Source organism: Aythya ferina (genome assembly GCF_964211825.1).
Source record: "Aythya ferina genome assembly, chromosome: 22".
NCBI classification, from domain to species: domain Eukaryota; kingdom Metazoa; phylum Chordata; class Aves; order Anseriformes; family Anatidae; genus Aythya; species Aythya ferina.
In genome coordinates this window covers 4,808,514-4,836,491 of record NC_140320.1, presented here as the reverse complement: position 1 = coordinate 4,836,491, position 27,978 = coordinate 4,808,514, and the positions used below count along the sequence as shown (strand labels likewise).

The 27,978-nt window shown below is 47.9% G+C and overlaps 1 protein-coding gene across 3 annotated transcripts; it reads right to left on the bottom strand.

The window, feature by feature from the left end:
• Window positions 1–26: 26 nt before the first annotated feature.
• Window positions 27–25,862, bottom strand: TBCEL (tubulin folding cofactor E like). 3 transcript variants are annotated; one of them, XM_084495982.1, is made up of 11 exons: window positions 25,673–25,862; window positions 25,466–25,561; window positions 24,834–24,970; window positions 24,315–24,433; window positions 18,058–18,207; window positions 15,713–15,852; window positions 12,322–12,503; window positions 10,987–11,243; window positions 8,737–8,863; window positions 8,163–8,279; window positions 27–3,471 (listed from the first exon to the last, which is right to left on the bottom strand). In XM_084495982.1, the coding sequence occupies exons 3-11, from the start codon at window positions 24,899–24,901 to the stop codon at window positions 3,153–3,155; spliced, it is 1,479 nt and encodes a 492-aa protein (XP_084352108.1). In that variant the 5' UTR covers window positions 24,902–24,970; window positions 25,466–25,561; window positions 25,673–25,862; the 3' UTR covers window positions 27–3,152. The 3 variants fall into 3 exon arrangements, with proteins under 3 accessions (XP_084352108.1, XP_084352110.1, XP_084352109.1); XM_084495984.1 differs by lacking the exons at window positions 24,834–24,970; window positions 25,466–25,561; window positions 25,673–25,862 and adding an exon at window positions 22,678–22,750 and having other exon boundaries at window positions 24,315–24,488; XM_084495983.1 differs by lacking the exons at window positions 24,315–24,433; window positions 24,834–24,970; window positions 25,466–25,561; window positions 25,673–25,862 and adding an exon at window positions 21,542–21,662.
• Between the last annotated feature and the right edge of the window lie 2,116 nt (window positions 25,863–27,978).

Genomic DNA, 27,978 nt, shown 5'->3' with positions numbered 1-27,978 from the left:
GCGCTTGGATAAAAGGACACAAGAGCTAGAGAAGCTTGCAAGCCTGTATTTTGCTTTCTGGAAGGAATGTGACAGAACCAGGGACCTTTTGCCAATGTGGGTACGCCAACAAAACCGGGATGCAGCCCCTCGTGACACTGCATGTAGAGCGAGCCTCCTGCCACCTCGGGACCCTCCTTCGTTGTCAGAGCCCACCGTTGGCCCCAAAATCCCTCTTGTTCACAGCCCTCCCCTTCACCCCCGAGCCATGGTCCCCCATTAAGCAGTAGCATTGCCCAAACACACATCCCTTCCCCGACAGGTATTACAAGAGGAAAGCAATCCAATTCGGGGCATTTTGGCGTGTTGCTTGCGTGCCACTCCACCCGACTTTTCAAAGTCAATCATGTGGATGTGTAAATCATTCCTGGGCTTCAGACATGGCTCATTCTCCTCTGGAAGCCAACCGAGGGGTTTGGATCCCCCAACATGTGCTCTGCCGGCTGAATGAACAGCTTGAGAACGCCGTCCAGGAACAACCTTCCCCAACGACACGGCGAGGCAGCCAGCATTCGTACCGCAGCCCCAAACAGACCCGGGGAGCCAATTTGGGCAGCAGTGCCAAGTCTCCAGCACGTGTTGACATCGCAGGCCACGAGGTGCTCTCTTTTTCCATCTTCCAGTTCCTGCCAGGCCCGGTGTCAATAAAACCATCGTTTCCTGCCAGTTCTGAGCCGGCGCGGCGACGGCACCGCTCGCTACGAGGACGAGCGTAACCTTTAGTGGGCGAACAAACTTACAAGCACATAGCTGGGTCTTCTTTAAAATCCCATTCAATTCTTTAATGGACTCTGTTTATTTCCTTCTCTGCAACCGAGACATTTAATTGTGCTGAGGAAGTTGGTCAATAATTACAGCATCTCATGAATACCAGTTACAACGTCATAAATATACCCACACAGGCAATTACTGCTCTATGGAATTAGATCAGAGATTCCTTTCCATCTGCCTTGGTCGCTTAACTCGGACGATGCAGCGGCTGATGGATAACGTACCTAAACGGGAGGTCAACGGGAGAAATAGGCTTCTAATATTAAACAACCATATCTTCATAAAACTTTGTTTTATAACAAAATATCTTATTAAACACAACTTTTCCTATGCGTATCTATGTATATATCATACAGAAGTGTTGGCTTAAGAGTTCGGCTATAAGGCAGCAACTGCCTTTCGCTGCCCAAATGGAAAATACATCTTCAGTAAAGCTCTAGCTTATAAAAGCGTCATCTTATATTACACTGCCACCATCTCCCCGCTCGTTTTTTTTTTTTAGGGGTACACGGCTCCGCAGCTACGGGCTGCAGCCTCTATGCTACCTACGGCAGCTCTTGCTCCATCTCCTATTGCTCGTCTCAACGGTGCCAGGAAATTGATGGTTTTGGCCGGGGGATGAGGCACGATTAATTCATTGTCTTAAATCCTCCCTTTTTTTTTTTAAATCATTAGTGTGGATGCAGAACTACTCCCCCTCCCAACGGTCCCTACATCCTGAACCTGAAGGTTATGTGATAATGATTTATCCCCATTCTACCCCACCCCACAAACTAGGTAAAATATTAAGAGAAATACGCAGCTCCGAGGCTATAAAGGAGCTCAGTGGCATGGACAAAAGCATCTCGGGAAAGAAAGTGCATGTGGGGACAGGAAGCATTTCAAAATCAAGGTCAGAAGTTCGAGTGTAACAAGAGCCCTCGCTGCACAGCTTCAAAAACTTTTTATGCAGTTCTTATAACTAGGCAACGTGAAAAGTCTTCGACTTGTCAGGATGACAGAGGAACGAGGGAGGACACAGTCGAGTGAAACGGCTGTCTGATTTACAAGAGATACCAAGGAGTGAGGGTTTCATCGCACGGGAAAGGGGATCTGCTCTGCAGCAGGAACAGGGGGCTAATTCAAGCAGCAGCACACAATGCCTACGAGGTGCATGTGGGGGAGGCTGACAGTGAACACCTGCTTTACAAGAAACGTGACTGGAGGTGCTTTTGGACTCACCGGCTAAGAAACTGATCCGAGTCAACACATTCTGCTAGTTTGGACCCTAAAGAGGGACCCCACAGCCAGGGGTCCCCAGGGAAAGTGCCAGGTTTCATTTCTGGTGCAACATCAACAAACAAACTTCAACTCTAGCCTTGCTCTCTCCCAGGAGAGCAATTTTAGCCATTCCACTTTCAGTACAAACTGGTGCAAGGTTAAGTGCTTACTGGAAGATCTTTCAGCATCGTGGGGATGTTTCCTAGCCAACTGGGGAAATGTGCCCTTCAACACCTTTCTGACCCGTTTTCCTAGAAGCTCCTCCAACGAAGCAATGCCAATCCACCACCTTCCAAAATTCACTTCCCAAACTACACGGCCGGGCTAGCTTTGCCTCCAGGCTGCCAGCGCCACAGGTTGCAGACACTACGTGCCATGGTTACAGAAAGCAAACCTCTTTCTCCACACTCAGAATAGGATGGCAGGGATATAAGGCATGCATTTGCAACAGAAATCATTTCTTTCTAACAGGGTCTCCTTCTTTCCCCCCACCCTGCACACTCATAGCAAGCAGCGGAGCTAAGTGGACATGCTGAATACCTGAGCTCTGATTCAAACCGAATACTGTTTTAGATCTTTTCAGGGAACTTGAGCGTGACAAAAGGGTAAGAGACAGCACCCAGAAAGAAAATAAAATTCTTCAGCTTGCTCAAGCTGCAGTTGAATAGCTCGGCCAAAAAAAATTAAGTCTTCTTTTAGAAAAAAAGAAAAAATAAACAGGTCAAGTTCTGCACCGAGCTACCCTCACCCTTACGGGCCCTAGCATTCTTTAGCTTGAGCAACTGACCATTCATGCCAGATCACGAGTATACCGGAGCATCAAAGAAACCTTCAAGGTATTGCACACACTGAAACACACGCACGGAAGTCAATTGTCACCTCAAGGTCACCTGCAGTGGATGGCGGGCATGGTTCTCAGATCAGGGCGCTCTCTGGGCTAAGACATTACCTGCTATAGAAACACAACCAAACCTCAACCAACCGACTGAAATAAAAACCTTGCAAAAAACTCCTTAAATGCATGTGTGTGGGCGTGTGGGGTGCGTGCGTGCACACAGACGCACGCACAAGGTCAAAAGAGGCTATTTCATTCTGGGCTCCACGTAAATTTTATCCCCATCCCGGATGCCGTAGGAATGCAGCGCTCGTGAGCTGTATTTCATCTCCTCGGGACCGAAGGGAGCCTCCTGGTCCAAGTAGAAGAGCAGCATGTTGCTTGTTGACAGCTGCACCACAGTTTTTAAGTGCTTCTTCAATTCTGCCACAGTCTGATCGAGGCGGATCGACATCTCCTCTACTTTGTCCTGGAAGTGCACCTCCACCTTCACGCTGCTTTGCGGCCGAAGATCCACGACTGCCAAGGGCTCCAGCTTTCCATACTTCGTGACCAGCTCGTGATACCTGAGGAAAAAAAAAAGAAGCCCAGAATTACGGGACAGTCCCTCATATACATAGTCCCTCTGGTACTTCACGGAGCTGTATTTTCATCACATGAAGCAACATTTGTCCCTGATTCAAGTCAGACAACCCAGACAGACATCCATTAGGAATAAATCTGGCTTGGCAGCGGTTTGTTTTCTCTTCAGCTAGCCTGACACTTCACAGAGCACACGGTATTTCTCAAGCAAGACGCTGAGAAGGAGAAAATACAAAGCAGAAAGCCCATCCAGTCCCATGGCTTTGTCTCGCAGTCCCCAGGTGCACCGCAGCACCAAGGGAGACGCTCGAGTTGACTGGTCTCAGAATAATTCTTTAAGGAAAGCTTAACAGCAATGCTCTCTGCTGGGCTCCTACAGTTTCAGACACACCAACCGTGACTACAGTGGGATTGGCAAGGAAGAGAGGACACAAGACTCTGCATGTCCTGCTGCTGTGCAAATATTTCCCTAAGGGGTGCCATAACCAAGCGAGCGGTACCACAAGTGACAGAGCCCTCAGCTGAGATTCCCAGGACCTGTGGCTTCACGGCCCGACTTGATATTCAGAAATTCCTGGCATTTTCCAAGAGGACACCTAGGTCCCAAATGTTTTACTCCACTGAGTAGAGGAACGAGAAGATTGCCAGATAAAGGGGAGCCGCTGCATGGTTTGGAAACTGATGGGGAAAAAATGTGGGACTTCTTGACAACTGGTCTTTTAAGAGTGCTCTGAAATGACGTGGGAATTTTACTGGCAGAGCTGCAATGGCTCCAAGGTCCAGCCCAAGGAGCCGTCCTCTAAATGGAAAGCCCCTCTCACCCTCTTGCTGCCTTCAGCAGGTAAAGCTCCCTTTGGGGATGCAGCATCTCTGCCTCCTGGCTGGGAAAAGGGCAGAAAGGCAACACAACCCACACTGTAATTGCAATGACAAAGAGTGAGAGCTGCAGAGAAAGGTAACGTTTCAGAGGCCCTCCACTACGTGCTGTACAGAAAGCTTTTTGTTCCCGACCTGAGCCTGAGCCGAATGTGATCGGTGCTGTGTCACTGCCCCTGTCAAGAGATGACGGGACCTGGCAGGACAGGCGACCCCAGGGAGTCCTGCTCGAGGCAGGAATGTTCCTGCAGAACAGCAGCCCCTCTGTCTGCCGGGGAGTGAGGTAAGGGCCTCAAGGCACTAGGATTTCCCTCGTCTCGCAGCCACAGCGAGCCTTCACCGGGGCTGAGTGTCCGAACGCAAGCTGCTGCCCTGCTCTCGCAGTCACCTGGCTGATAGGATCAGGCTGATTTAGGAGAGCCATCAGTGCCGAGAGGAGAACATACTCCCTGTACTTTACCTGCTGGCTATGCCCACAGTGAGCACAAGCACTGGCTGGCGTGTCACCGAGGGGAAGGATTTCACCACGGTGCTGCTTCTGCCACCTCCAGAAGGACGCAGCCAGCAGCAAACAGCCGACGGGAGATGGGGAAGGGAGCAAACCTCTCCTTGCTGCCCTCAGCCTGTTTTGGGATGTCCCTGAAACTCTCACCAGCTCCACACGTTGTGAACCGGCAACAATTTCTCACGTGCTGGCTGTGGTGCTGCTGCAATTCGTGTGTCAACCCAAATAGCAGCCGCACGGCGAGGCAGGGCTGCAAGGACTCAACTGCTGTCAGGGCTCTCAGTTCCCAACAATTCCCTGAAATGCAGGCTAAAAGCAAACGGGGCTGACGCTGGGAAGAACAGAGAGAGACACAAACCTCCAGTGGGCTGAGAGGGAGAAGAATGGGCTACGATTACACAAACCTGTGCTGTAAATATGCAGAGGACCAGGCAACGTTGTCTGCTATTTTCTCCCACCGAGGAAAGGCAGAACAGGCTTTGCAGCCTGCTCCTTGTCCTCTAACTGCAGTCTGTAAAGAAAGTTGGGAGTCTGAAAGACTGGAACCCCTCAAATCAATAAGGACAAAGGCACGCTGCTCATTTGGTTCCTCGTGCCCCGGTAACAGGCACCCTGGAGACTTCTGTAATCACCCTCGCAGCCTGACAGACGCTGGCTGCCAGAGAAGAGGATGCTGGAGAACCGAGCCTGACTAAAAGTGCCTCTGATATTCTGCAGATAAACAGCAGACCAGACACGCTGAGGACTCATTAAAAGCCCACAGACACAAAGACGTCACTCAAGAAGCCGGCCAATATCGGATTGTAGGCTCAGCACTCCTTCCCTCACCCACGTCACCCAGAGAGAATTATTCCTGCTTATTTCACTCTTTTCCCCCCGATCCTTTGAGCTGTAGCCCACGAAAAGACGCAGCCCGACCAGGGAGACAGAGCACGCTGCGTGTTTGTCGCACGTTCTGCCTCGATAGATTTGAGGGGGGCTGCTTCACTTACGTGTTTTCCAAGCACCACTGTGTCGCCTTCCTCCGCTTGAGGCAGCACTGCAATGCAGATGCCGTGCTCCCAGCAGCAACGTGCGTCTGCCCTGATTCGATTCTAATTACAAACCACCTTGAGGGACCACACTAGAGCTGGAGCAAAGCGGAGGGAGCTCGAGCACATGCAAAAACCCTCTGCCAGCTTTCTGGTCCTGTTAGGGCTGCTGAGCACGGGGCCAGGAGCTGAACCCGGCCCTCGGCACTAGGGACACTCGCAGCCATCTGCAGCCTCATTAGAAAATACTCCGTAGTGGCACACAATTCCTCCAGAAGAGAATAACCCCCCTTCAGCGGCCGCACAAGTCTCTTGGATACGCTGCACAGTTGAAGGGATTCAGACAAAGAGGCCATTGACTGAGAAAAGGACGCTAACAGGGCTTAAAGGTTAAGGAATCAAGAGGCAAAAGAAATTCTCCTGTACCTTACTGTAAGAGCACACGGCTTGTTGGTCAAGATCAGCCCAGCTTCGTGGGATGGGTGAGATGTTAGTGATTTCTTACCTGGCCAGAATATGCTAAGCACCCAGCTGTGTGTGGTACTGTGTGACTACACGGGCACACACAGCCCGTCCTTCTCCACAATATATTGCTCCTGGACACACAAGGCAGCTGCCACTGCAATGCCTAGAGGCAAAAGCCCACAGCAACAAGCAGGCACACAATCCGAGCCTACCAGCTATGTATTTACCTTCCCTCTCCTCCTCAAATCCTTCCTTGCGAGCTCAGGGCAGCACAGCCATCCCACCAGGTTCAAAGGGCTGCTTGCTCTTTAGTTTCTCTCCTGGTCTGGAACTGAAAATACCAGCACAAGGTGCTGCTTTGCCTTCCCCCAGCTGCCTTTCCAAGTCACCCAGAGCCCTGTCTGCCAAAGAGCAGGACTCAGCTGCAGCCATTGGGCTCACCTGCCTGGCTTTTCTCTCCTTCTGGAGCCATGAACACCGAGACATAAAACAGTTTTCTTAGAAATAAGATGTTATTGAAAAGAATCCATTCTAGTAACAGTGCCACGAGCTCACAGTCCCTGCCTCCCCTTCCCCTCCCTTTCCCCAGCATTTTCTGCCTGTGCTGCTATCCCTTCCGACCGTTGTTTCATTTTTTTTCCGCTTCAAGAGCTTCTAAAATTACAAGCCAGAACTTGTCCTCAGAACAAGGCCCAGGAGGGCTCTCCAGCTGTCTTGTCTCCCTGACTACATTAGTACCCTGTGCCTCAGAACTGACCCCAGCACGCCTTCAGCAAATACTACAATTGCTGGACTTGTTAGTATTCCTACAGACCGCCGTGCCCTCAATTCCCCGTTCCAGCCTTCTGATGCCCTCACTGTCCTGGCAGGTCACATACACAGCTCTTCCGAAAAACAAGAGGCAGTTTTACCTGGGAGTTAAGCTAAGAGAAACACTGACTGACCAACATAAACACCAAACACATTCTGTTCACATCTTCGCCTTCCCTACCCAGCCATACCTTTAAGCTCCTGCTCCTCGCTTCGTTCCTACCTCTGTCTGTCCCCTGCCAGCTCACACACACGCACCCACGCTCTTGTCCTGCCCTCTTTCTGTAAAGAAAGGGCTCTGAAGCTTCACTGTTCGAAAAGCACATGGGGATCCTAGGGCAAAAGGCACAAAAAGGCAGTGGCTTGACACTCCACGATCCTTCCTCAGCCCATTAAGAAGCAGTAAGTAGATGCTGGTTGCTGGTGCAGATACTGCCCGAACAGCAGCTGTCAAAGTTCATTAGTTTACAAAGATGAACAGGTCATTGGGCATACTTTTTGGCAAGGAAAAACCATCAGACGTGTGATTTGCAAGCTTCAAAGTGAGGGGACAGCTTCCCATTGCCAGCCTTATTCCACACACCAGATGGTCAAGAGAATTAGATGCCCTGGCCTGGCACCGGAGAGCATGATCTGAACTGGCTTTTGGGGACTCCCAAACACAGGTGGGTTATGAAGCTAGCCGCTGGGAGGCCAGGAAGTAATGAAGATCATGAAGTGAACAGTCATGTTGTGTAATGGCACTTGATGTGGACACTTTAAGACCGAATTTCACGCCAAAGTGATTCTACAAGTCATCAGACAACACTCTAATGTCACGGCATTAACTAAAACAGAAGGAGGGCAAGACGGGAAGGGTGTGAGGGATGTTTTTGTCATGGACCAGCTAGCCCAGATTTCCCACGTAACATCAACTGCTTGGTCACCTTCCCTTCTGCCTGACTGCTTTTTCTGCCCCATTCTCCATTCCAAGAGAACGAATTCGTACCTGAATGGGACTTCCTCCTCTGGGAACTCCATGTAATACCGGATAAAGAATCGCTCCGAGTCCTCTCGCTCCCCGTCTGCAACAATGCTCCCATTGAGCTTGATGATGGATGGCAACCTGCTTGCAGATACCGAGAAATACGGTCAGAAAGGAGGGAAACCCAGACAGGGTGACCAACAGGACAGTCTCCCCCAAAAGCTACGAGCTGCAATGTTATCATCAGGAGAATCCTGCCACGTAGCCTCGTCTCCCTCGAGAAGGAGAGAGGGTGAATGCCATGCAGCTTCCAAGCACATTCAAAACCAAGCATTACCATTTCTATTTCACCACATGAATGTATGATGTGTATATTTGTGTGCACGACAGTCAAATCCTTCCCTGGGTAGTTGAGAGGTTAAGCTACAGATTTCCACTCCTCTCTTTCTTTCTAAAACAGCAAAAACCAGCTCCAGTCTTTCTGAGTGGTGATTTCATACAAAAGCCCAGCTCCTAACAGCCTCTTCCTCCAATTAGGAGCTCCCAGCCACTCATTGTCACGAAACACGTCTTGGAGCAGAATAAACAAACACCAGACCTGGCTATTAGCAGCTTCCTGCGTTCCTCCGTGGTGTAGGACTGCAGCAAAGGAATTCCTAGTAATTTCACTTCCTCGAGCTTGGGAAAAGAATTTAACTTGTCGATGTCTTCCCAGCAATGCAGACCTGCTTGGAAGAGAAGATTTGCTTAAACACTCAGAGGTAATGAATTATGTATCCGAGACTATCAGACACAGACAAACAACATATGTTACAAGCAATTGTCAACTGAAGTTTCTTTGAGAAGTCAGGTTTTCAGCGTGTCATGAGCAAAAAGACCTCCTTCATTTGCTTGCAAGATGCAGTGGTTTGAATTCTCTCGTGCTGCTGTACGAGTCTGGATAGATGATCTGTATGGGTGACTTGGGAGCTTAGCTTTTACACTCCATCCAGCTTCATCCATACAGTAAAGAAAATACAAAAAAAAAAGCCACTCCACCTTTTGGCTAAAAAAAAAAAACAAAAAACAAAAAAACACAGAGGTCTCGTTTAAGATAAACCTGTCAGAAAATGCTAAACTCAAGCCCAAACCGTGCATCACTGAGCAGCTCAGAAGCAGGAGCTCTTCTCAGAGCAGAAACAAAATTCTTATCAGCCACAGGGCTCTTGTAGGTGGGACAAAGCCACTGCAGAGAAACGGCCACATCTGAAGGAGAAACTGATGTCGCCAACAGGCAAAATTCCTCATCCCTTTGTGACCCTGTTCTGCTACAACGTCAATAAAAAAAAAATAAAGCATTATCATTAGCTCATTCCTGATCTCCACTAAGCTAAAAGGGTCTGCTAAGAGGTGCCAGTTTCAAGAGGGCATATCCTTTTGTGTTTCAGATGACAGAATTTTGGAGTGCTGCAGCTTTCTGTAAAAAAAAAAAATGCACACACAGGCAGAAATAACAAATACTCAATCAGCATCTGTACCAATGTCCTTTATGCTATTTCAAGGAGTGAAGAATAACAAAAGGGAGGTGTCCAAAAGCACCTGCATGGATACTTGGTGCACTAACTTGTTTTGTAGCACGTTCACATCCACTAACTTGCCATCTGATGTCTTTCTGATCACCATTAATTGTTTTTATTCAGTTGCTTGGGTTGCTTCCTTGGGTGCTGAGACAATTTTAAAAGGATCGCTGCTCAGGACCTCTCCATACTCAGCATTATTCTCTGCTTTGTTGTTTCTGGTCTCTACTCAACTTAACAGTTCCCTAACCACCAAAATGCAATGCAGAACCCCGGGTTCTTAAAGAACTGGCATCAAAATTGCAAAACTACTTATCATGGGAGCACTTGCTCCTCAGTGCCACGGTGCTTTCAAATCCAGCTTAACAAGCTTTTCTTCCTCTGGTTAGCTTTAAGCCTTTTTTATATGGATTCTTTGATGCTTACATTGCAGAGCACGCTAACAAAGTACTTTCTACCTAGGTGAACACTTAACTGTCAGTTGCACTGCATATAAAGCTGTAGAGAACAAAAGGTGATGATGCATTAAGTACTTCTGAAGCAGAGCTTGTGGCGTACGTGCCACCTCACGAGTGCATCACAGCCCTGATGCAGCTTCCCCTGTCCGAGCACAGGCTGAGCTGCCCAATACACCGATTCCTTATTCTCCTTCTGGAGCATCAGCTGGAAAATCTCTGGGGCTGAAGTGTCAAGTCACCTCGAGCACAACTTGTGGTGAGCTTCCAATAACTGAGCGTGGCTGACGGACAGCTTTGGCTGATGTATGCTTGGTCCTTATGTGTCACGTACCTACACGTGTGCTCATTTCACCCAAGATAAAACACAGATTGAACGGCAAATGGGATTCTCTCATCCACTGCACCGTCGGGCACTTATTTATCATTCCTCCAGCCAGAATCTCCTGGGGCAGGGACAGGAAATGGAAGGAAACTACTAAGGAAAAAAGCTCTGTGCCAGCTCAGTTTGAATAACTACCAGTCCACCTTGCTCTGACTCATCGTTTAGGTAATGACTAACTACCAAAAGCAGCAGGTAAAGCCAACAGAAATGAGCAAGTGGATTTCTTGCCTGTTTTCCTTTCCTAACGCTGCATTCCTCAGGTCAATGCACTTCAGTGCATCTGCCAGGGTAGACTGGGCCAAAGGTAACCGGGCTTTTTCATCTCAGCTCCAGCAACAGGCCTGTGCACTTCAATCAGCACCGAGTGTGTTTTTCACCTACTTGTGAGGAAATATCCTGATCTGCCATCACTTCCACCGAGAACAAAAGCCGTACCAGTTCCAGGCACTCACCCGATTTGTGCAAATTGATGGATCGCAAGTTGGGGAACAGCCTTGCTAGGGAATCTTCCGTCTCTTCAATGGTCGTGAGGTTGTTGTTAGCCAGAATAAGCGTGTCCAGTGACGGAAACATAATCCCCAATTTTCGAATTTCAGTCCAGTCTTGAAGATTATTGTCAGTTATGTGGAGTAATTTGAGAGACTGACAGCAAACCGGAGAACAAGACACTGTTTCATAGTCATTAAGGCACAGGAAGAGCTCCTCCAAGCTGCAAAGGGGAAGAAGGATCGTATCAGCACCTCAGCACGCCTTCTGAAATGATTATCATCTCAGGTAGAGGGATAAGCATGTGTGATTTTAACACAACTTTCTTTAACGGCTCCTACATGACGTGAAACCTCGGGGCAGAGAGGACCCCTCACCCCTCCAAATGGAGTATTTCACCTACATCTCTGCTCTGCTCCTATCCATAAGCTTCCTCCACAGATGAAAAACCTCTCTGCATGTCCTCCTGGCCCACCAAATACTTTTATTGGTATTACTTGTGTAACAGATGATTTGGGAGGCTGTTCCACATTTGTGGCCAACGAGCCACCAACCCAGCTCCATTAGTGACTGGTACCTACACCCAGTGCTCACCACTTAATTTTAAAAGGTGCTTTCATACAATATAGATGATACTTTTTACCCACATGACTGGTTCTGCCAAAGGCTCCCATTCAAGAAAGAAAAAATAGGTCTCACTAACTTTTCAGACAACTAAACTGCCTCCCCTAATCCCAGTTAAGCACATGCTGGCCATGGGGGATGTGCTGCTGCCATCATCTCCCCTTACAAAGCTGTAAGAAGAGGAATCTGATATCAAACTAAAGCCACCGAGGACGTCTGGCGAAGCTGACTGCCATTGCTAAAATGGACCGTGGCCAAACCACAGAAACGAACACATTTGCACAGCAAAGCACGATGAAATATTACTTGACAAGTGGCCAGACCCTCGGATTTCCATCCCATTCAAAAGCCATTAGCACAGGTATGCGCTGCGCCATTCATTCTGCAGCGACTCACAAGCAAGTGTCACCTCCTCCACTGTCAGCATCATTAGCAATCTCTCAACACCAGCCTTTAATTTTGGAGGAGAAGCCTTGGTGGGCTTTGCAGCACTGCACAAGTTCAGCATTGATGACAGTGTAAAGTGTTCCCCTGGCCCGTTCCCAAGCTCCCAAAGAAATTCTGTTTTATTAGCCATCACGCTTGCTTCCTCACACCCCTCTCCAGGAGATTTGATGACACAGCCTCGACCTGCGTGCAGCGAGTGCCCCTTTCCAGGCCCAGCTCCCCGTGCTTACTCTGGTAATTCCTGCAGGATCGTGTGGACTGTTTCCCACGAAGCTTTGCTGTTGTTGAGCACAAGCTTGCGAACGCCAGCGAAAGACCCAGCACACCTTCTCTCTAAAACGGACAAACTGAGAGGGTTGGAACTCAAGTTTAGAAACTCCAAGTGGGGGACGTTGGACACAATTTTACTGACCTAAGTGGGGAAGGAAGAAAAAAAAAAAAAGAGAAAGAAAGAAAATCATATCAGGCAGCAATCGGACCTCGAGCAATAATGTCCCATCTCCAAAAGGGGGCCCTCTGGAGTGACCACGAGTCAAGGAAATTATATGGGGGGGGGGAAATAAGGCTTTTGGATAACTACCTGTAAATCATACTCCAGCTATTCACTGATCTAAATTGATTGGTTAATTGTTCATTCGCCTCAGCAGTTCATTTAATTACACTCTCGGAGCAGCTTGATAAGAGAAAGCAAGTCTCTTGGGAGCGGCCATAAAACCCACCTGGGCACCACGCTGGAGCAGCCCCACACTGCAGGAGCCAGCAGCTCAGGGAGCTGCCACATCCCTCTTTTGGCAGGGGGGGGGCCACGAGCACATCCCTTGAGTTTGTGGCTGTCGCTGATCATTTTTCCACTTCCCACTCACCTTTCCACTGCTCCCCACCAGCCCCAGCCCTCGCTGTTTTGCCCACCGTGAGGGGCAGGCAGAAGCTCATCCTACACACACGATGAGTTCCTTGGTTGATCCCATTACCCTGAAAACTGCAGCTTTCCTACAATCAATCCAAACGTTAGGTACCAACGCTTGGGGCTACTTTCTGTGTACCTGAGGGCACGGGAGCAGACAGGGAAGGAAGAAAGATGCAGAAAAGGAAAAACCAGAGGCAACGAGGTACGGAGGTGGAGTGCAGGAAACATAATGGATCGTGTGATAGGGGCAGGTGCTGACCTAGATACCGCCAATACCCAGAAAGATACCAGAAGAGGTTATTTAAATGATCAATTTGTGGCCACCTAAAAATGATTCAGTGACCAGAACGGCCAGGCAGCACCAATTTGCAAAGAACACATCACGTCAATCTAATTTTCCTCCTCGGCTGGGTAACTGATTCAGTGACAAGTCACCTAATGGAACGACAGCGCCTGCTGCCCTCTGCATGCCCGTCACATAGGCAAACTGAGGACTTACAGCCCCTGGAATATCACTCTCAGTTACGAGTTCAATACAGAACCAGCAGACATACCGAGGGCATTTTCTAGCAGAATGCTGCTCGTTATCTTGTCGATTGGCAAAAGAATTGAACGGTGGGTGTTTTTGTAATCCGTGGATGATGCTAAGGTGGGAGAGCTGATGTCACGTTGCAGTGCAAGAGCAGAGGCCAAAGCAAAGCCACCTGAATGCCAACAGATGGAAGTGCAGTTCAAGGACAGCCTGAGTTGGGAAAGGGCATTCACTGAGAAAATACTTAGGGGTCACAAAATGCTTGGCTGGAGAGCTCCACTCCACAGAGAGATTGGGATGGGAGGAGATTTGGGAAGACCGTGACACACAGGCATACAATAGGGCCCAGTTGCTAGCAGAGGATAATTGTCTCTTGCAAAGCCTTAATTCATGCATTACGTATGTGATGCTGGAGGCAAACACCCTGCCTCCCTTTGCACTAACGAAGCCTCAGCTCAGGTGAGGTCATGCTTTGGGCTCTATGCTTTAATAACAGAGTAGAAAACTGGAAGGACATCACAGCAAGAAAAACAATGCAGGATTTAGAAAGAAATGGCCTGCAAACAAAGGAAGGACTAAGTGGATTTTTTTCAGTGTTATACTAAAATTGGAAAAGGAGACAGGAAAGCATTAATACCCTCTGTGGGTATAAAAGGCTGTCGTGAAGGGAACAGCATCAAATGCTCCTCCGTGTCTGCTGAGCACAGGGCAGCGAGCAATTCCCTTAATTTGCAGCATGGGAGACTTAAGTTACCTGGCTTGGACTAAGAAGTTATTAGCTAAGCATGGGAACAGGCTACCTGGGGGTCTGGAATCCCCATCACCAGCAGTTTTTAAGAGCCACCTAGATATTTATCTGCTGGAGACAGGCTAAGAAAACCTAATCCCGTCTCGCAGGAAGGAGCCAAAGCATAAGGAAAACCTTTCATTTTCTGCAGTTCGTGCAGAAGCCAGCACCTTGTGCTGCCCAGGGGCAGCCTAAAGAGTGAACAAACAGCAGGGTGTGAGGCATGCAGCTTGTGTGTGACCCCAGCTGCTCACCACACCAAGGGGAAGAGGCAGAACAGGGAGCAGGGAAGCAGCACCTCATCGCTGTGGGAGGCTTTTTGGGGTCACAGTAAAACAAGTCAGGAGGCACCAGCCTTATCACACGGCCTCACCTCACTGCCTGGAGTTTTGGCACAAGGTAATAAGGACAAAACCGCTACAGAGTGCCTGAAGGAGGGCAGCAAAGGTGGTGAGGGGCCTAGAGGGCAAGGTGAGCAGCTGAATTCCCTTGGGTTGTTCAGCCCAGAGCAGAGCAGGCCGAGGGGAGGCTTCATGGCAGGGCAGCCTCTGTCAGAGCAGCAACATTTCTGCAGACACTGTTTGCTACACATTTAAAGACACAGGAGCTTAACAGGACAGAAACTCGTGACACTTTTTACATTGCTCATCCTTTCTTTTTCCCCGTTTCTCATTTTTTCTATTGTCCTTTTTTCTATTTTTTCTTTTTTTTTTTTCCTATTCTTTAAGGGATAAACACTGACACAGAAGCAGAACGTAAGTCAATAAGGAACAACAACAGACTGTGATTATTTTACTCAGGTTACACTGCATTTATCAAGCATATTCCAGCCAAGCACTTCCGAGAATTTTACAGTAGCATTTAGCATTAATTAATGAGGCATTAATTAATGAGGCTTCATAAATGTCCTTTGATATAAATATTATTAAACCTGTTCTGCAGATGCCAAAGCAAAAGAGGAGAGAGAATAAATAAATACCCTGCCCAGCATCACAGAATCAGTGGCAAAGCTGGAAACCAACTCCCATTCCTCAGACTTCCTTGGTTCTTACTCTGTTAAAAACCCGCACCGCTCATTAACCTCTTGACTTTTGAAATGCCAGCTCCAGTGCTTTGCACGATAAAATATATATATTTGTCACCCACAGGCCAAGATCATAAGTCATGAGGCAAATGGAGTCAAGTGCTCAAACGGATTAAATTCATCAAGTTTATGGCTCTGTAGTTGTCAAAGTAAATAAGCATCATCTTCATAGATGATAGAAAGAACTCACAAAATAAACAGAAATTTAACTCCTTTATATGAATGAAGTACTCCTATGACCTGTGATGCATTTGCTGTCATGACAGTAGTCATCAAAGCAATTCAGACAGACGCACAAGTCACCATTTTACCTCATGCCAGTCTTCCAGTTTATTGTCAGAAAGATCTAGTTCGGACACATGAGCACAGAAGGCGGCAATTTCGTTCTCATCTCCTGCACAGGTGATGCCACAGCTGTTCAGTACTAGCACGCTTGGAAGGTTGAGACGGTCTGAAAGAGGGTAGATGAAAAGATGCCCTATGGTCAGCATCACAACCAACACCTTCGTCTCAACCAGTGCAATCGAGATAAGTGTGAAATTCAGCAAACAAAAGGATCTACCAGAAATTCCACAATTTATATACATTTAAGAGAAAATGGGATAAGTACGGATGTTATGACAAGTGACCAACATAAACCAGGAAGCCTTCCTGCATCTCAACATGCCATACCACCAGTACTGATGCTCTTCAGTTACTACACACATTTCTGTCTGCAGCAGAGCAGCAGGGACAGGCCAGTCCTTTGTAGCTTACAGTCAGCCTCGTATCAGTTCTCGCCAGAACTTATGCTCTTCCTCAGGCACCTGCTGCTGCAGATAGGATACAGAACTAGCCCAACTGTTAGCTGCACAGAGCCAGACTTCCTTATCTTCCTGTACTTAGCCCACTTTGGGCAAGGATATATTTAAGCAGTTCTTTTCTAAGCTCTTCCTTTTCAGCTATCTAGAAGAGCCTGAAAAAGCTTAGGTCTCTGCTCTGCCCTTCACGTTTCTGTTTCAGTTTCGCTTCAGTCTCTCCTCATGCAGGTAAACATGCTTAGAGTTATTCCGCAGACAAGGACTTAGAGCACAGTCACAGCTTAATTTGCTAAGGCCAAACCATGACAAACTAAAAAGGTATGGATTTGTCACAGGAAACCATGTCAACCCCAGAAATCCAAATTCAGGCAATGCAAGCCATCAGGCTTACTCTCACATACAATACAGCTCTCTCATCTCTGTTGAGTATCAAAATCTGCTAAAATTCAGCAACAAGCTTTCCCCTAAAGACGGCCCTTTTTCTCTCCTTTTAATGCTTGACAGTGACACGAACAGAAAGGGATTCTATCAGCAGGCAATAATTGGAATGATCTGAGTTTTCTGTTTCATTTTGCTCACTAGCATTAGGCTTTTTTAAAGGAGAGTGTTGGACTTTGGGACCTAGCTGTGATGCACTTGCAAGTCACATCTCCATCACAATTTCAGACTTACAAACAAGTGCTTTGTTTTCCCCATCTAAACAACCCAGATAGGTGTGTGCCGGCACACAGGACAGAGGGCCCTGCCTGCATATTCCATCAGGCAGATTCTCTGTTTGTGTTAATTTTGAGTGACATGCTGTACGTTTTGTCCTCAGCTGAACTCAGGCCCCTTTTTCTCCTCTGTCAAACTCAGTTACTGCACATTTCACCCAGCTAACTTCCACGGCTATTTTCCCCTCTGGGGCTGGTTATGATACAAATTGACCTGACGGAAAATTAAACTAGACTCACAGCAAGAGGTTAAACAAAGAAGCGGCAGGTTGGTGGGACAAATGGGCATCTCAGAGTCATCTGTACAAACAGAGAACCAAATGCTAACATCAGAGCTGGAGGGAAGACTAAAGGGTGTCAAACCGATCCAGTTCAAAGAACGTGAAGTATCAACATAGATTCTGCAGCCTAGAAGGCTGAAGGACGTACATGAGCAGCACAGCACTTGAGACACACATCCGTCTGAAAATGCCTTCAGGCAGTAAGGTCAGAAGCAAAGGGGAGAGAGGATTTCTCCACTAGATCAGCAAAAGCAGTCGCAGAGATAAGTTGATGCCTTGAGAAGCGAGCCAAAGCAAACCACAGATTCACTTGAGCCACTTGTCACAAAAAAAAGTCCTGGAGATTCTGCAGCTCATCACTTGGCTCGACATAAAATCCAGTCCCATGTGCATTGGATTCCCTCTGTACCTGCAGACATCAATGCAAGCTGATGGCACTGCTGCGTGATACTACCAGCATATGGAGTAACCTCACATTTGGATCAAGTTTTTTGCATTTGTTAAGCCATCTCTGCCAAAATGCACGTTGCTACAGCTGCTAATAAAGCAGTTAATATCACTAGGCTGAAAAAAATCAGCAGCAGGGACTGCCTAGCCCTCAAAACTTGGTGCTGCACAAGGTCTTGTTTCCATTTTTCATCAAAAAGATTCTGATTCTGCTGTGCTGACAAGGAAGGCAGTAGGACTTCAGGCACCAGATCCACTTTCCGTCTTTGTTAGAATACAGTCTCAGCTCTCTCGTAGCAAACACTTTATAATACAGAGTGATGTTTCCTTTTTCTGTGCAATTCAGGGCAATTCTTTCAACATAAGCAACAGCAACTGCGAAACGGATCCCACCTGAAACCCCACAGGCTCCTACCTTTCATAGGTGAACCCTGCGGAGTTGCGGGGACATGCACCCCCATCCCAGGACCACGACGATAAGGGAAGTTCTCAGGGCTGTATTTCTCACAAAGCACTTGCATGAAACTCCTTCCGCTGGGCTGGTCCATGCTCCTTTCTTGGACTTCTAGTTAAGAGAGAAAACAGTGCACACAAACAGTCAGCAGCTGGTCATCACCTGCAACTGTGTCTCTGGGGACACAGGACATGAAGTGACCTGCTGGGTCGTACATCTTCATTCTTCTCACCTGCAGGTTAGTCTAACAGGTCTCAAATTTAAGATTACAGTGATATGTTACTTGTGGGGGGAAGACCAAAAAAAAAAGAGAAAGAAAATAAATAGATTTAAAAAAAAAAAAAACAACAACAGAGAGATAACAATAGACTCCAAGCTGCAAAAGATTTTACTTCTGTGTCTCGCAAGAGGACTGTGAGATTTTCGTATGTATATTCTCAGCCACACTTGTAGGGTGGCAAGGATGGGGAAAGAGCAAAGAGCTGTTTACGTTCAAGCAAGAGGTTGCTTGGAGGGGTATTTTCATTCTGTCACTTCCCTACTCTCTCACTCAGGACCATTAGGCAAGATCAGTTTTAGGGATCCTAATCGTTGCGTGCTCAAGTTATGGCTTGATCTTTACACCCTGATGTAAAACAACTCTTTTGTCACTAATACTTAGCCACAGTCATTTGCTCTGACAGATTACAATGCACCCTGATTACACCTGAGTGATACAGAGAGGCCTCAGCCCAGAGGTGCCTGCCTTCCAGCTAGGCAGACAAAACGAAGGTGATGGCTTCAGCCGTAGCTTTTTGGATGGGGAATAAAAAGGGAAGACAAGAAGGATCCACAGTACCCTACTCGTTTATAAAGATACTATGTAAAGCAACCTATGGTTTGTTTTTTAAAATCAGGCCAGAGCAGTAAACAGCCCGGAGCTCAGCAGCCTCTGCTAGCAAGACCTCCATCAGCTGGCCCGCGGGGCGTCATGGAAGTACTCGAGTTTGAGAGTAAAATCACCGAGGATCTCTCAGGGCTCTCGTCCTTACTGACAGCAATGCCTCATGCAAACCAAGTCCTGGCCTGAAAAGCAGCAGCAGCAGCGCTTCTCCTCCGATATTTGCCCAGAACTGCAGCTCTTCCACCCTGCTTGCAAACCTGGGCTTCTAATTCGACCCACAGCAGCTGCATCACACGGGGCACATCACTGGGCCAGTCCAAGGAGTAAGTTCTGCCAATTTGTTTTTGCAGCTGCTGAATGGATCTTGAAGATAAAGATGCCCCAACAGATAAAGATGTCCAACAGCACAGGGCAGAAACTCGCAGGGAACAACTGTGGGTTTCCAACAGCAAACGCTTGGAGCACTGTTTTCACTAAGTACTGCACAACTTCGTTTTGAGAACACCAGCAAAACCCAGCTCACGTAGGTACAGACATCAACCTGCACCCGCAGGACGCCTGCCAGAAACCCTCACCTTTTGTTCATGGGGGACGCCACATCTATGTTGAAAATGACATTGGTAACCAACACTGGATTGCAATTTCTGTCTTTTACAACTTTCCTTTACATTTATTACTTACAATGGCAGGTATAAAACCTTAAACAAAGAAGATTTAGCTAGTGTTCAGGCTCCCCTTGCTGAGACTCACCTGCTTAACCAGCTCTACTTCACTTCTTCCTGATCAGACTACGTAAAATTCCCCCATCACAAAAGACTTTGATATAATAAGCAAACTGACAGACCCGTTATAATTTTTTACCTAATATACATAGCTCACATGCTACAAACACAGCCTGAAAGAATTCGGCTTGCTAATCTAAAAGAAGCACACCTTTTTTAGCCCTCAGCAACTTGGCCAACTCACAGCTCAGCCTCAGCTTGCTGGCCAATATGCAGCTACAACTGAAAATGAAATCCTGAAAGCACAGTTTGTGTCAGGAGCAAGGTATTTAACTTCACGCCACACCATTCGGCGTGTGGCAGGCACAATTTGCACGGCCAGCCAAGGCTTTAGGCTGACAGATCCTCAATCCAGAGCAGCTTTGGAGCTCAGTATCGTAGGACAGACAGCCGCTGCTTTCTAAACGCACACGCAGCCCTCCTGGGCCCAAAAATCACAGAACTCCCCATGCACAAAGCTTTCTGTCCTTCACGCAGCTCTTCTACCTCCTCCATTCCTGCTTATCTGCTGAGCAAACATCCAGCTGGGAATTCCACGTGATAAAGTCACTCTGACATCGAACTAGGGGAAAAAAAAATAAAATCACATTTTCAGCTGCAATATGAGAATACTCCAGAACTGAAACAAACCTCAAACAGACACGTTTAGCACCTTTGAATTACAGAAGTTGTCTTCTTCAAGCTTTAGTTTGACAAGCCAATGCCATTGCCAGGGGACGATAACGTCAGGGGCAGTTCTCTACTAGCTACATTGTCAGATTTCGTACTGACCATAATAACCCATCACACGTGGCTTCTCTGAATCACCACCATTACTTCGGGGCAACGAACACGCCAGGAAAGCGTCACGCATTCCCCAAGAATGCTGCCTGCACGAGAGCAGAGCAGTGTAATTTGCAAGGTGCCCATTCCCAAGCGTTGTCCTACTGATGGCGCAAGAACAGCTCCTACCCTAAAATAACTCTGGGTTCTCTAAGTGACAGCAGAGACTGCAAGAGCCGTCCTCAGTCTCTGAAAGATGTTGACAAGGAGTCTTTGTTGGCTGTATTTAAGCTCAGCTGGAAGGCTGTGGCCCCAGTGACACTGCCAAGCACCTGCAAAGAGGAGCTTGCAGCTGGTGGAGATCCGAGGGACACCCACCGGGCTGCTGCAACCGGGGGGTGAAGAGAAAGGAGGGCACGGTGATGACACCAGAAATATTTCGGAGGCAGGGCTGGGAGGCAACCAGGAGCACAAGAGCCCCTGGAAGAGAACAACAACGTTAATGGCAGCGTCCAGAGCCATGCAGGAGCGGGTTTGCGGGCTCCAGAGCCACCTGGGAGTTGGGTTTGTGGGCTCCGGATCCACCTGAACGCCTCGGGAGCGGGTTTGTGGCCGAGAACAGAAACATTTGGAGGAACCAGCACGGGCTGAGGGCTGCCAGGTGGGAGACGCAGCACGGGGAGCGCTCCTGCAGCACAAACACCCCCAGCAGGCAGCCCCCGGCTCGGTTTCAGCCCAAGCCACCACCCCAGAGGCTGCTTGTGAGGCGCTGCGGGACGGGGTCGGCCTCAGACTGGTGGGGCTGGGGGGCTGCTGGGCCCCAAAACTGCCAGAAACCGCCCCAAAACCGGCCTCGGGCCCTGCAGCCCCACAGCAAGCCAAGCCTGGGGGCAAGGACCTCACAGGGGGGCTCACCCCGGCCTCCTCCTCCTCCTCTTCATCCCCCCCCTTCCTCCTCCTCCTCCTCCTCCTCCTCCTCTTCCTCATCTTCCTCCCCCCCCCCCCCGGCCCCGCTCACCCAGGCCCCGGCCGCGTCCCGCATCGACCCGGAAGGAGCTCGGCGGTAGCCAAACATCACGTGACGCCGCTTCCCCCCCCCCCCCCGGCACGTGACACCGGCCGGCCGCCGTTGCCATGGCAACGGGGATGCCCGGCCCCGCCGCGCGTGCGGCCTGGTTGGTGTGTGGGGCGCGGTGCTGGTGGCATATAAATATATAGAAACATAAACACAACACAGAGACCAGGGTACAAACGTAAATCACGTGCCAGGGTGTAAATAAGAACCACGTCCCAGTGTATAAAACATAAACCGTATTCCAGTGCACAAACACAAAGTGTGTCCCGGTGTGTAAAACATGAACCACGTCCCAGTTCACAAAACTCAAACCATATCCCAGTGCATAAAGACAAACCATGTCCCACTGCATAAAATACAAACCGTGTCCCAGTGCAGAAAACACAAACCACACCCCACTGCATAAACACAAACCATATCCTAATACATAAACACAAACCATGTCCCACTGCATAAAACACAAAGCATAGGGTAACGTGTATCCTATGTGCATGACATCACTTTCACAAACAGCCTGGGCATGTCCTGCATGGACCTAGCTACACGCCCTTGCCAGAAACATGCAGTCCCACATGACCAGTTTGCCTGTTTCTCTCCTTTTTTTATCCCTTGTGTGGGTCCTGGTCAAGGCATGACAGTAAATCTAGTGACCTCGTCCTCACTAGGGTTACAAGGAAGGTCAGAAATGCCTGAAAGTCCTACTGCAGGCAGGGGCATTCCCAGCTGCCAGCCCTGCCCAAGCTCTCTCACCACGGGCACTGCCCTGTCCTGTGCCTTACTGCCCGGATTTACCCATGCTCTGCCACCTGGCTGAGTGCAGCAGCAAGAAAAAAAAAAAAAAAGAAAAAGAAGAGCGTGCTCAGCATCAGCCCCAGTGGTTGACAGCCTGGGTTAAATCCTGCCCTGTTGTGCATCCCCTGTCCCATTCAGGCCAATGCCATAGACTTGCATCCACAAGTTTATGGTCAGGAGACCAAAGCAGGCATCTGACAACTCATGCTAGGCCAAGGAGGCAATTCTTCTGGGGCATCTGAAGCTAACCCAGTTCACCTGAGGATGCCTCAACAGCAAATACCCACCCCAAGAAGCAAAGCAAGCCTTGGGCAGACCACTGGCAGAGTTAGAGCCATCAGCACATTATCTAAGCACCAACTGCAAAGTTAAAAGCTGCATTAAGGCAAATGAGAAGTGCCCCAGCCTATTACCATTCCTGAAATTCAGCTTTTTTGTCTCCTTTTCTCTGTTTCCCCTCGATGCTTGGACTTTGTTCCCACACAGCAGCTTTTGACATAAAGCATTGGGTATGCATCTTTAAGACTGTGGTGGAGAAAGACTTATTTACTGCCCAACATTGCCTGACGCAGAATTATGAAAGATTCACATTATTGCTATGCATCCTGGGGAAAATTCTACCATTGCTGCTACGTGAAAGGTGTCAGGGTTTTCAGGTAATACAGTTCAAATCACTTGCTGTATCTCCTTACAATTCCGCTATATGCCACCCTGTCAACCCCAGGCTTCTTACGGCAGTAAACTGCATTGTTACCAAGCCCAAGCTGTCACTGCTGAAATATATGCATGGCTTTCATGGGCCTGATTTCTCTTTAATACAGAGAAAAACACTTTGGTGTTCTTTCTTATTACCCTGTTGACACAACATTGGTTTTATTTTGTTCCTAGGCAGGCCAGCAGAGTTGAACATTGCCTTGCTAACGCTCCGTTAAAAAAAACATCTCCTCGCATGCTCTGAATGGCTTATTTGGTTCTTTTTATACATTCCGGAGAGAGCTTTGTCTCTGTTTGGTTTTCCTTTCCCTGCTACTTCTCGTATCTGTTTCAGCGAGATAAAGAACTCCATTGCATTCAGAGGCTACACTCTTTTTCTAACAATCTGCACTTTTTTTTTTTTTTTTTTTTTTGCACAGCTTACCTGTGCTATTTAGGAGCTAGAAGGGAGAAAGAGCATACTTTAGCTGGTAACTGGCACCAGCAGGCTACATTTGGATTTGAAATACACTTTAGTTGCTGCTTTCTATAGTTACAGATCAAGCAGATAATAACAGATCTCTGTGTTAACCTCTGCTGGGTCAGTGCTGCAAGTGTGAGAAAGTGACTAGTGCATTCCCTGGCCTAAATTAAAGACAATCTTAATGGGGACTGGACAAGTCGGAGAGCTGGTAACACAATACAGTCTTTCACCTCTAGGTGCCAGTTTGAATTCAGCCCAGGATAGTGCCGACTGAATGCACTTATCTGTTGCCTGCCTCATTGTTCAAAGGAAATAAGTTTGATGGGTCTCAATCTACTCCTCCTTAGAAGACAAATATTCGCTTGCCAAAGCCTTTACAGCCATGGGTGACCCTCGCTGGCAGGCTCCCCTCTTTCCCACAGCTGCCTCCCCTAGGATTAAAAGGGCCATGGGAACTGCAGTCACCTCTCAGCTTGCTCCCTCCATGTCTGCTCGGGCAGGGGATACCTACAGCAGTTCTCGTCCATGCTGGAGCTAGTTCGTGCCCACAGTCCAGTGAGATTCATGTGACAGAGCAATCCAAGCCCCATTTCATTATTATCATACATTGAGAGCTGGATGTGATCAACCTCACCAGGAAAAACATCCTCAATATCTGAAAAAGTTCCAGTCACGGTCCTTCCCCCTTGACTCTCACTTCTCATGTGCCACAAATAAATATCGCCCACCAACAAGGGTGGTACTTACCAGGGTCTGAGCTGGTACGTGGGTTTGTAGACACCAAGGCCAGAAGAGAACCACTGCTAACAGCCAGAATACAAGCCCCAGACTCCCCTGATTTCAGTTCCATCAGATCTGGATCAGATCTTGCAGGAAAAAAAATAAAATAAAATAAAATGCATATACTCTGAAAAAGTTCCTGAGGCAGAGAATCAAACACAGCCTGTAAAATAATCAAACAGCTACTTACTCAAAATGTTAAATAATTAAAATTCAAGCAGGCCTCATTCTCGTCCGAGGCACCTAAACCCAATTAATTCCCAGCTGACACTGATAATGAACTCGCCAGGCCCAGGAAAGCAACATCAGTGTCATGCGTGGGGACACACCAAGATTGCAGAACCATGCAGGGTTGCACACCAAGCTAATGGCATCAGCAGTGGCAGGAGCATCTGGCGGACTGTTCCTTACGAGAATAATTTCCCTCCCCCTGTTGAAATCACCAGAGGTTTTTAGGGAAGACAGGGGGAGAGTTGAAACACTTACAACTTTCTACTTTTCTTTTGCTTTTTGATCCTTTTGCTTATGGGTTTGGCAACCGCAGCTTTCTTCATCCTCGGAGATTATTCGACAGTTCCTCAGAGTCTTCAGTTTTCTCACAAATCTCTCTTCCTTTCACTTAACTTAAACATTTTGGGCCAATTTAATGATTTAATAATGAGAAATAAAATTGGAGCTTTAATAAGTGTTGAGAGAAGAACTTTGCATTTTGTCTGGGGATTAAGGAGGGTGCTAAAGGTGTGAATCCTGTTAGCCACGCTGGCCTAGCCGAGCTCCAGCATGTGAGAGCCCAATCCTGAGAGATGCAGAGCTCTTGCTGCTCCCACTGAAGTCAGGGAAGTCCCATGGACTCGGAGCTCAGTGTGGATTTGGGCTCCATAAGACACAAAGTGAGCACATAAATCCACAGCAGCACTGTCTCGCGGCTGCCTGGCTAATAACTTCAAAGCCCGGCTTCATTTAGTACTACCGCCAGCTGATCAACTCCAAGCAGCTTCTCGCTAGACCATTAATTTAAGGTAACAATTCACTAAGATCTTTGGTTCCGCACAAGTGCTTCCCAAAATCACTTCTTTGGTCTCTGTCAATTATCTGAGACTAATGCAGCTTGAAGTTACCTTTTAGAGCAAACATTACTCTGCTGTCATAATTCTAAAATACTATCAGTAGCCAAAAGATAGGAAGGATGCTGCTTTCAGCTCCAGAAAGTCAGGCTGCAAATTCAAATGGAGAAATAAAAATAAATCAGAGCTGGTGCAGACTGAAGATCAATTGGATTTTCATAGTTTGGGAATTGCTAGCCGTGTTCACAGGACCAAACGGACCTCGAGCCTTTTATTCATCCGATTTCATTTTCTGGATGACTACTATTAGATAAAGGCAGGTTCTCAGGTGCCTCTGCAATGCTACCGGCCATCAAATTATATCTGGCAAATCAAATCTCATGCGCTCGGGGCTGGACTCGCTGGCTGGCTGCTCCCTCACCCTCTCCACCACAGCACAGCTTCTCTCGCCGTGCTGGGGGCAGCTGGGCAGCCTCGCTCTTTTTCTTCTTCACCTGCAGTGCCCAGGAGGCTCCTGCTGACCCAGCCTGAGCTCTAACAAGGGCAAATTCAGGCATGAGTCATGCCCATCTTTCTCCAAATGGCTCAGATCTGCCCGTGCAGTGCAGCAGTGTGTGACACCCACTTGTCACCCTGTTTGGGACGTATCTCCACGTGGATCACTACTTCCATTCTGCTAAATCAGGCAAAAAGGGAACCAGCAGACAGAAATGAGTGCAAACGTGGAGATGGCTAGGTCTTCTCCTGCCAAATGCTCTGGGTTTGTAAGTAGTTGTTACGATGAGACCTAGAAGTGCTGCTGCTCTCTGATTTTGGAATGGGACTTTGGCTGGGAGCGCAGGGCAGAAAGAGTGAGCTGTCTCTTTCTGTCTTGTGTGCATAACAACTCCATAACAGGTCTGGATCTCACTTGGAGAACGATGCTGGCTGAGCATGTAGGCTGCCAGCATTCATAATAATTAACCATTAATGTTAGCAAACACTTGGCAAATCTCCACCAGCTTTCATCCCAAGCTTTCAGAGTCCTTTGCAAACATGAACAGATTAAACCTTGCCAGACCCCCTCCAGTCCTACGCATTAATCCAAAACATTTCCTTCATTTCTATTCTTCGATAGGGTACTTAGTAACCACCGTGAGGCTCAGGAGGACTTGGATCAGCCCCGTTTCATGCAGCAGAGCTGAGACCCAGGGCGGCACAGGGCCGTTTCCAGAGCTGTCTGCTGTGACAGCATCACCCGTCACACCTGCTGGGGTTGGTGGCATTTCGGCCATCTGGTTTGCCATCCTGCTGCTGCTTTTTAACATCTCCTTGGGGACAAAAAGAAAGAAATAAAATAAATAAAAATTAAAAAATAGGGGCTTCATTCCAGAATGATGATTCTCCCTTGAAATACGATGTCCACTTGAGGGAATTATAATGGAATAGCTTGTTCAGAGCAACTACTGCATCTGCTAAACCAGCAACTTTCTCCACAAAGGCACTCTGTACAAGCATTTTATGCTTTAAGTTTAACTTCAAAAAGAAATATCCATCCACCTGGCCTGGTCACACAACCAGCAGTGTGCCAGGGCTGTTTGAAATGGGCAGCAAACAAACTTTTTTTTTTCCAAAAGAGTGATTTGATTTGCAGGACCTCGTAGCACAGACATTTGGTGGCCTCCTCCTATGCCTGGCTCCCTACCATGCCATGACCTCCATTTCGGCTGCCCGAGGGCTAAAGACATCGTGGCTGATCCATGGCCAGGGAATAAAACCAGAGGCTGTGTGCTCGTCTACTTGTCCCAGTTTAGTTCAGCAAGCAACAATCAGAGCATCCTCTACGGCTGCTCTCAGGAACGTGCAGGGGTATTTGCTGTAGACTCTGGAAGAACAATCGGTTTTAGGCAGACAGATCAGTCATCTTAGTGCTCACCTGGGAATAAAAGGTCTTTTTTCTTTTCCTCCCCCAGTTCTTTCCCCTCATTTGCATTCGCTTTTGGCTTAGAAATAAATTGCTTTAAATCTCGGCTCAGCAAGAGCTAAGCCTGAAAAGCCAGAGGACTACATTCATGAACATTTCCTGGGAGTTCAGGCAAAAGCCGACCGGAGACATTTCTTTCTGAGGCTGAGCAACACGAGGAGGAGCATTTGGGGGATGAATAGGAAAGAGAAAGGTGCTTGGAAGGCAGAGATAGGGGAAGAAAAAAGAAGGTAGATAAGAGGTTTGAAAGAGCATGGCTCTTGCCCATGGTGAGTCTAAATTGCCTTCTCCTCGCCAATGCCCAGCCATTTTTTCTCCCCAGTACCCTAAGCTCAATACCTGAGAAAGCGAAAATCCAGCCGCCACAATAAGAACAACAAAGAGCCTTGGTCCACACAAAGTGACTGAAGCAGGAAAAATGTAATATTTCAAAGCAGCCTAAGTCAAGACACAAGAAATGTTCGGCCTTTCAGTCGCAATAAAACATTGTTTATCACGTTGCAAAGGGTACTTTTTTAAACACAAATGGCCACGCAGCGCCTTTAATACATGGAGATATTTCAAGATAGGCATGATATAGAAAACCTAGGCAGGAAATATGTCC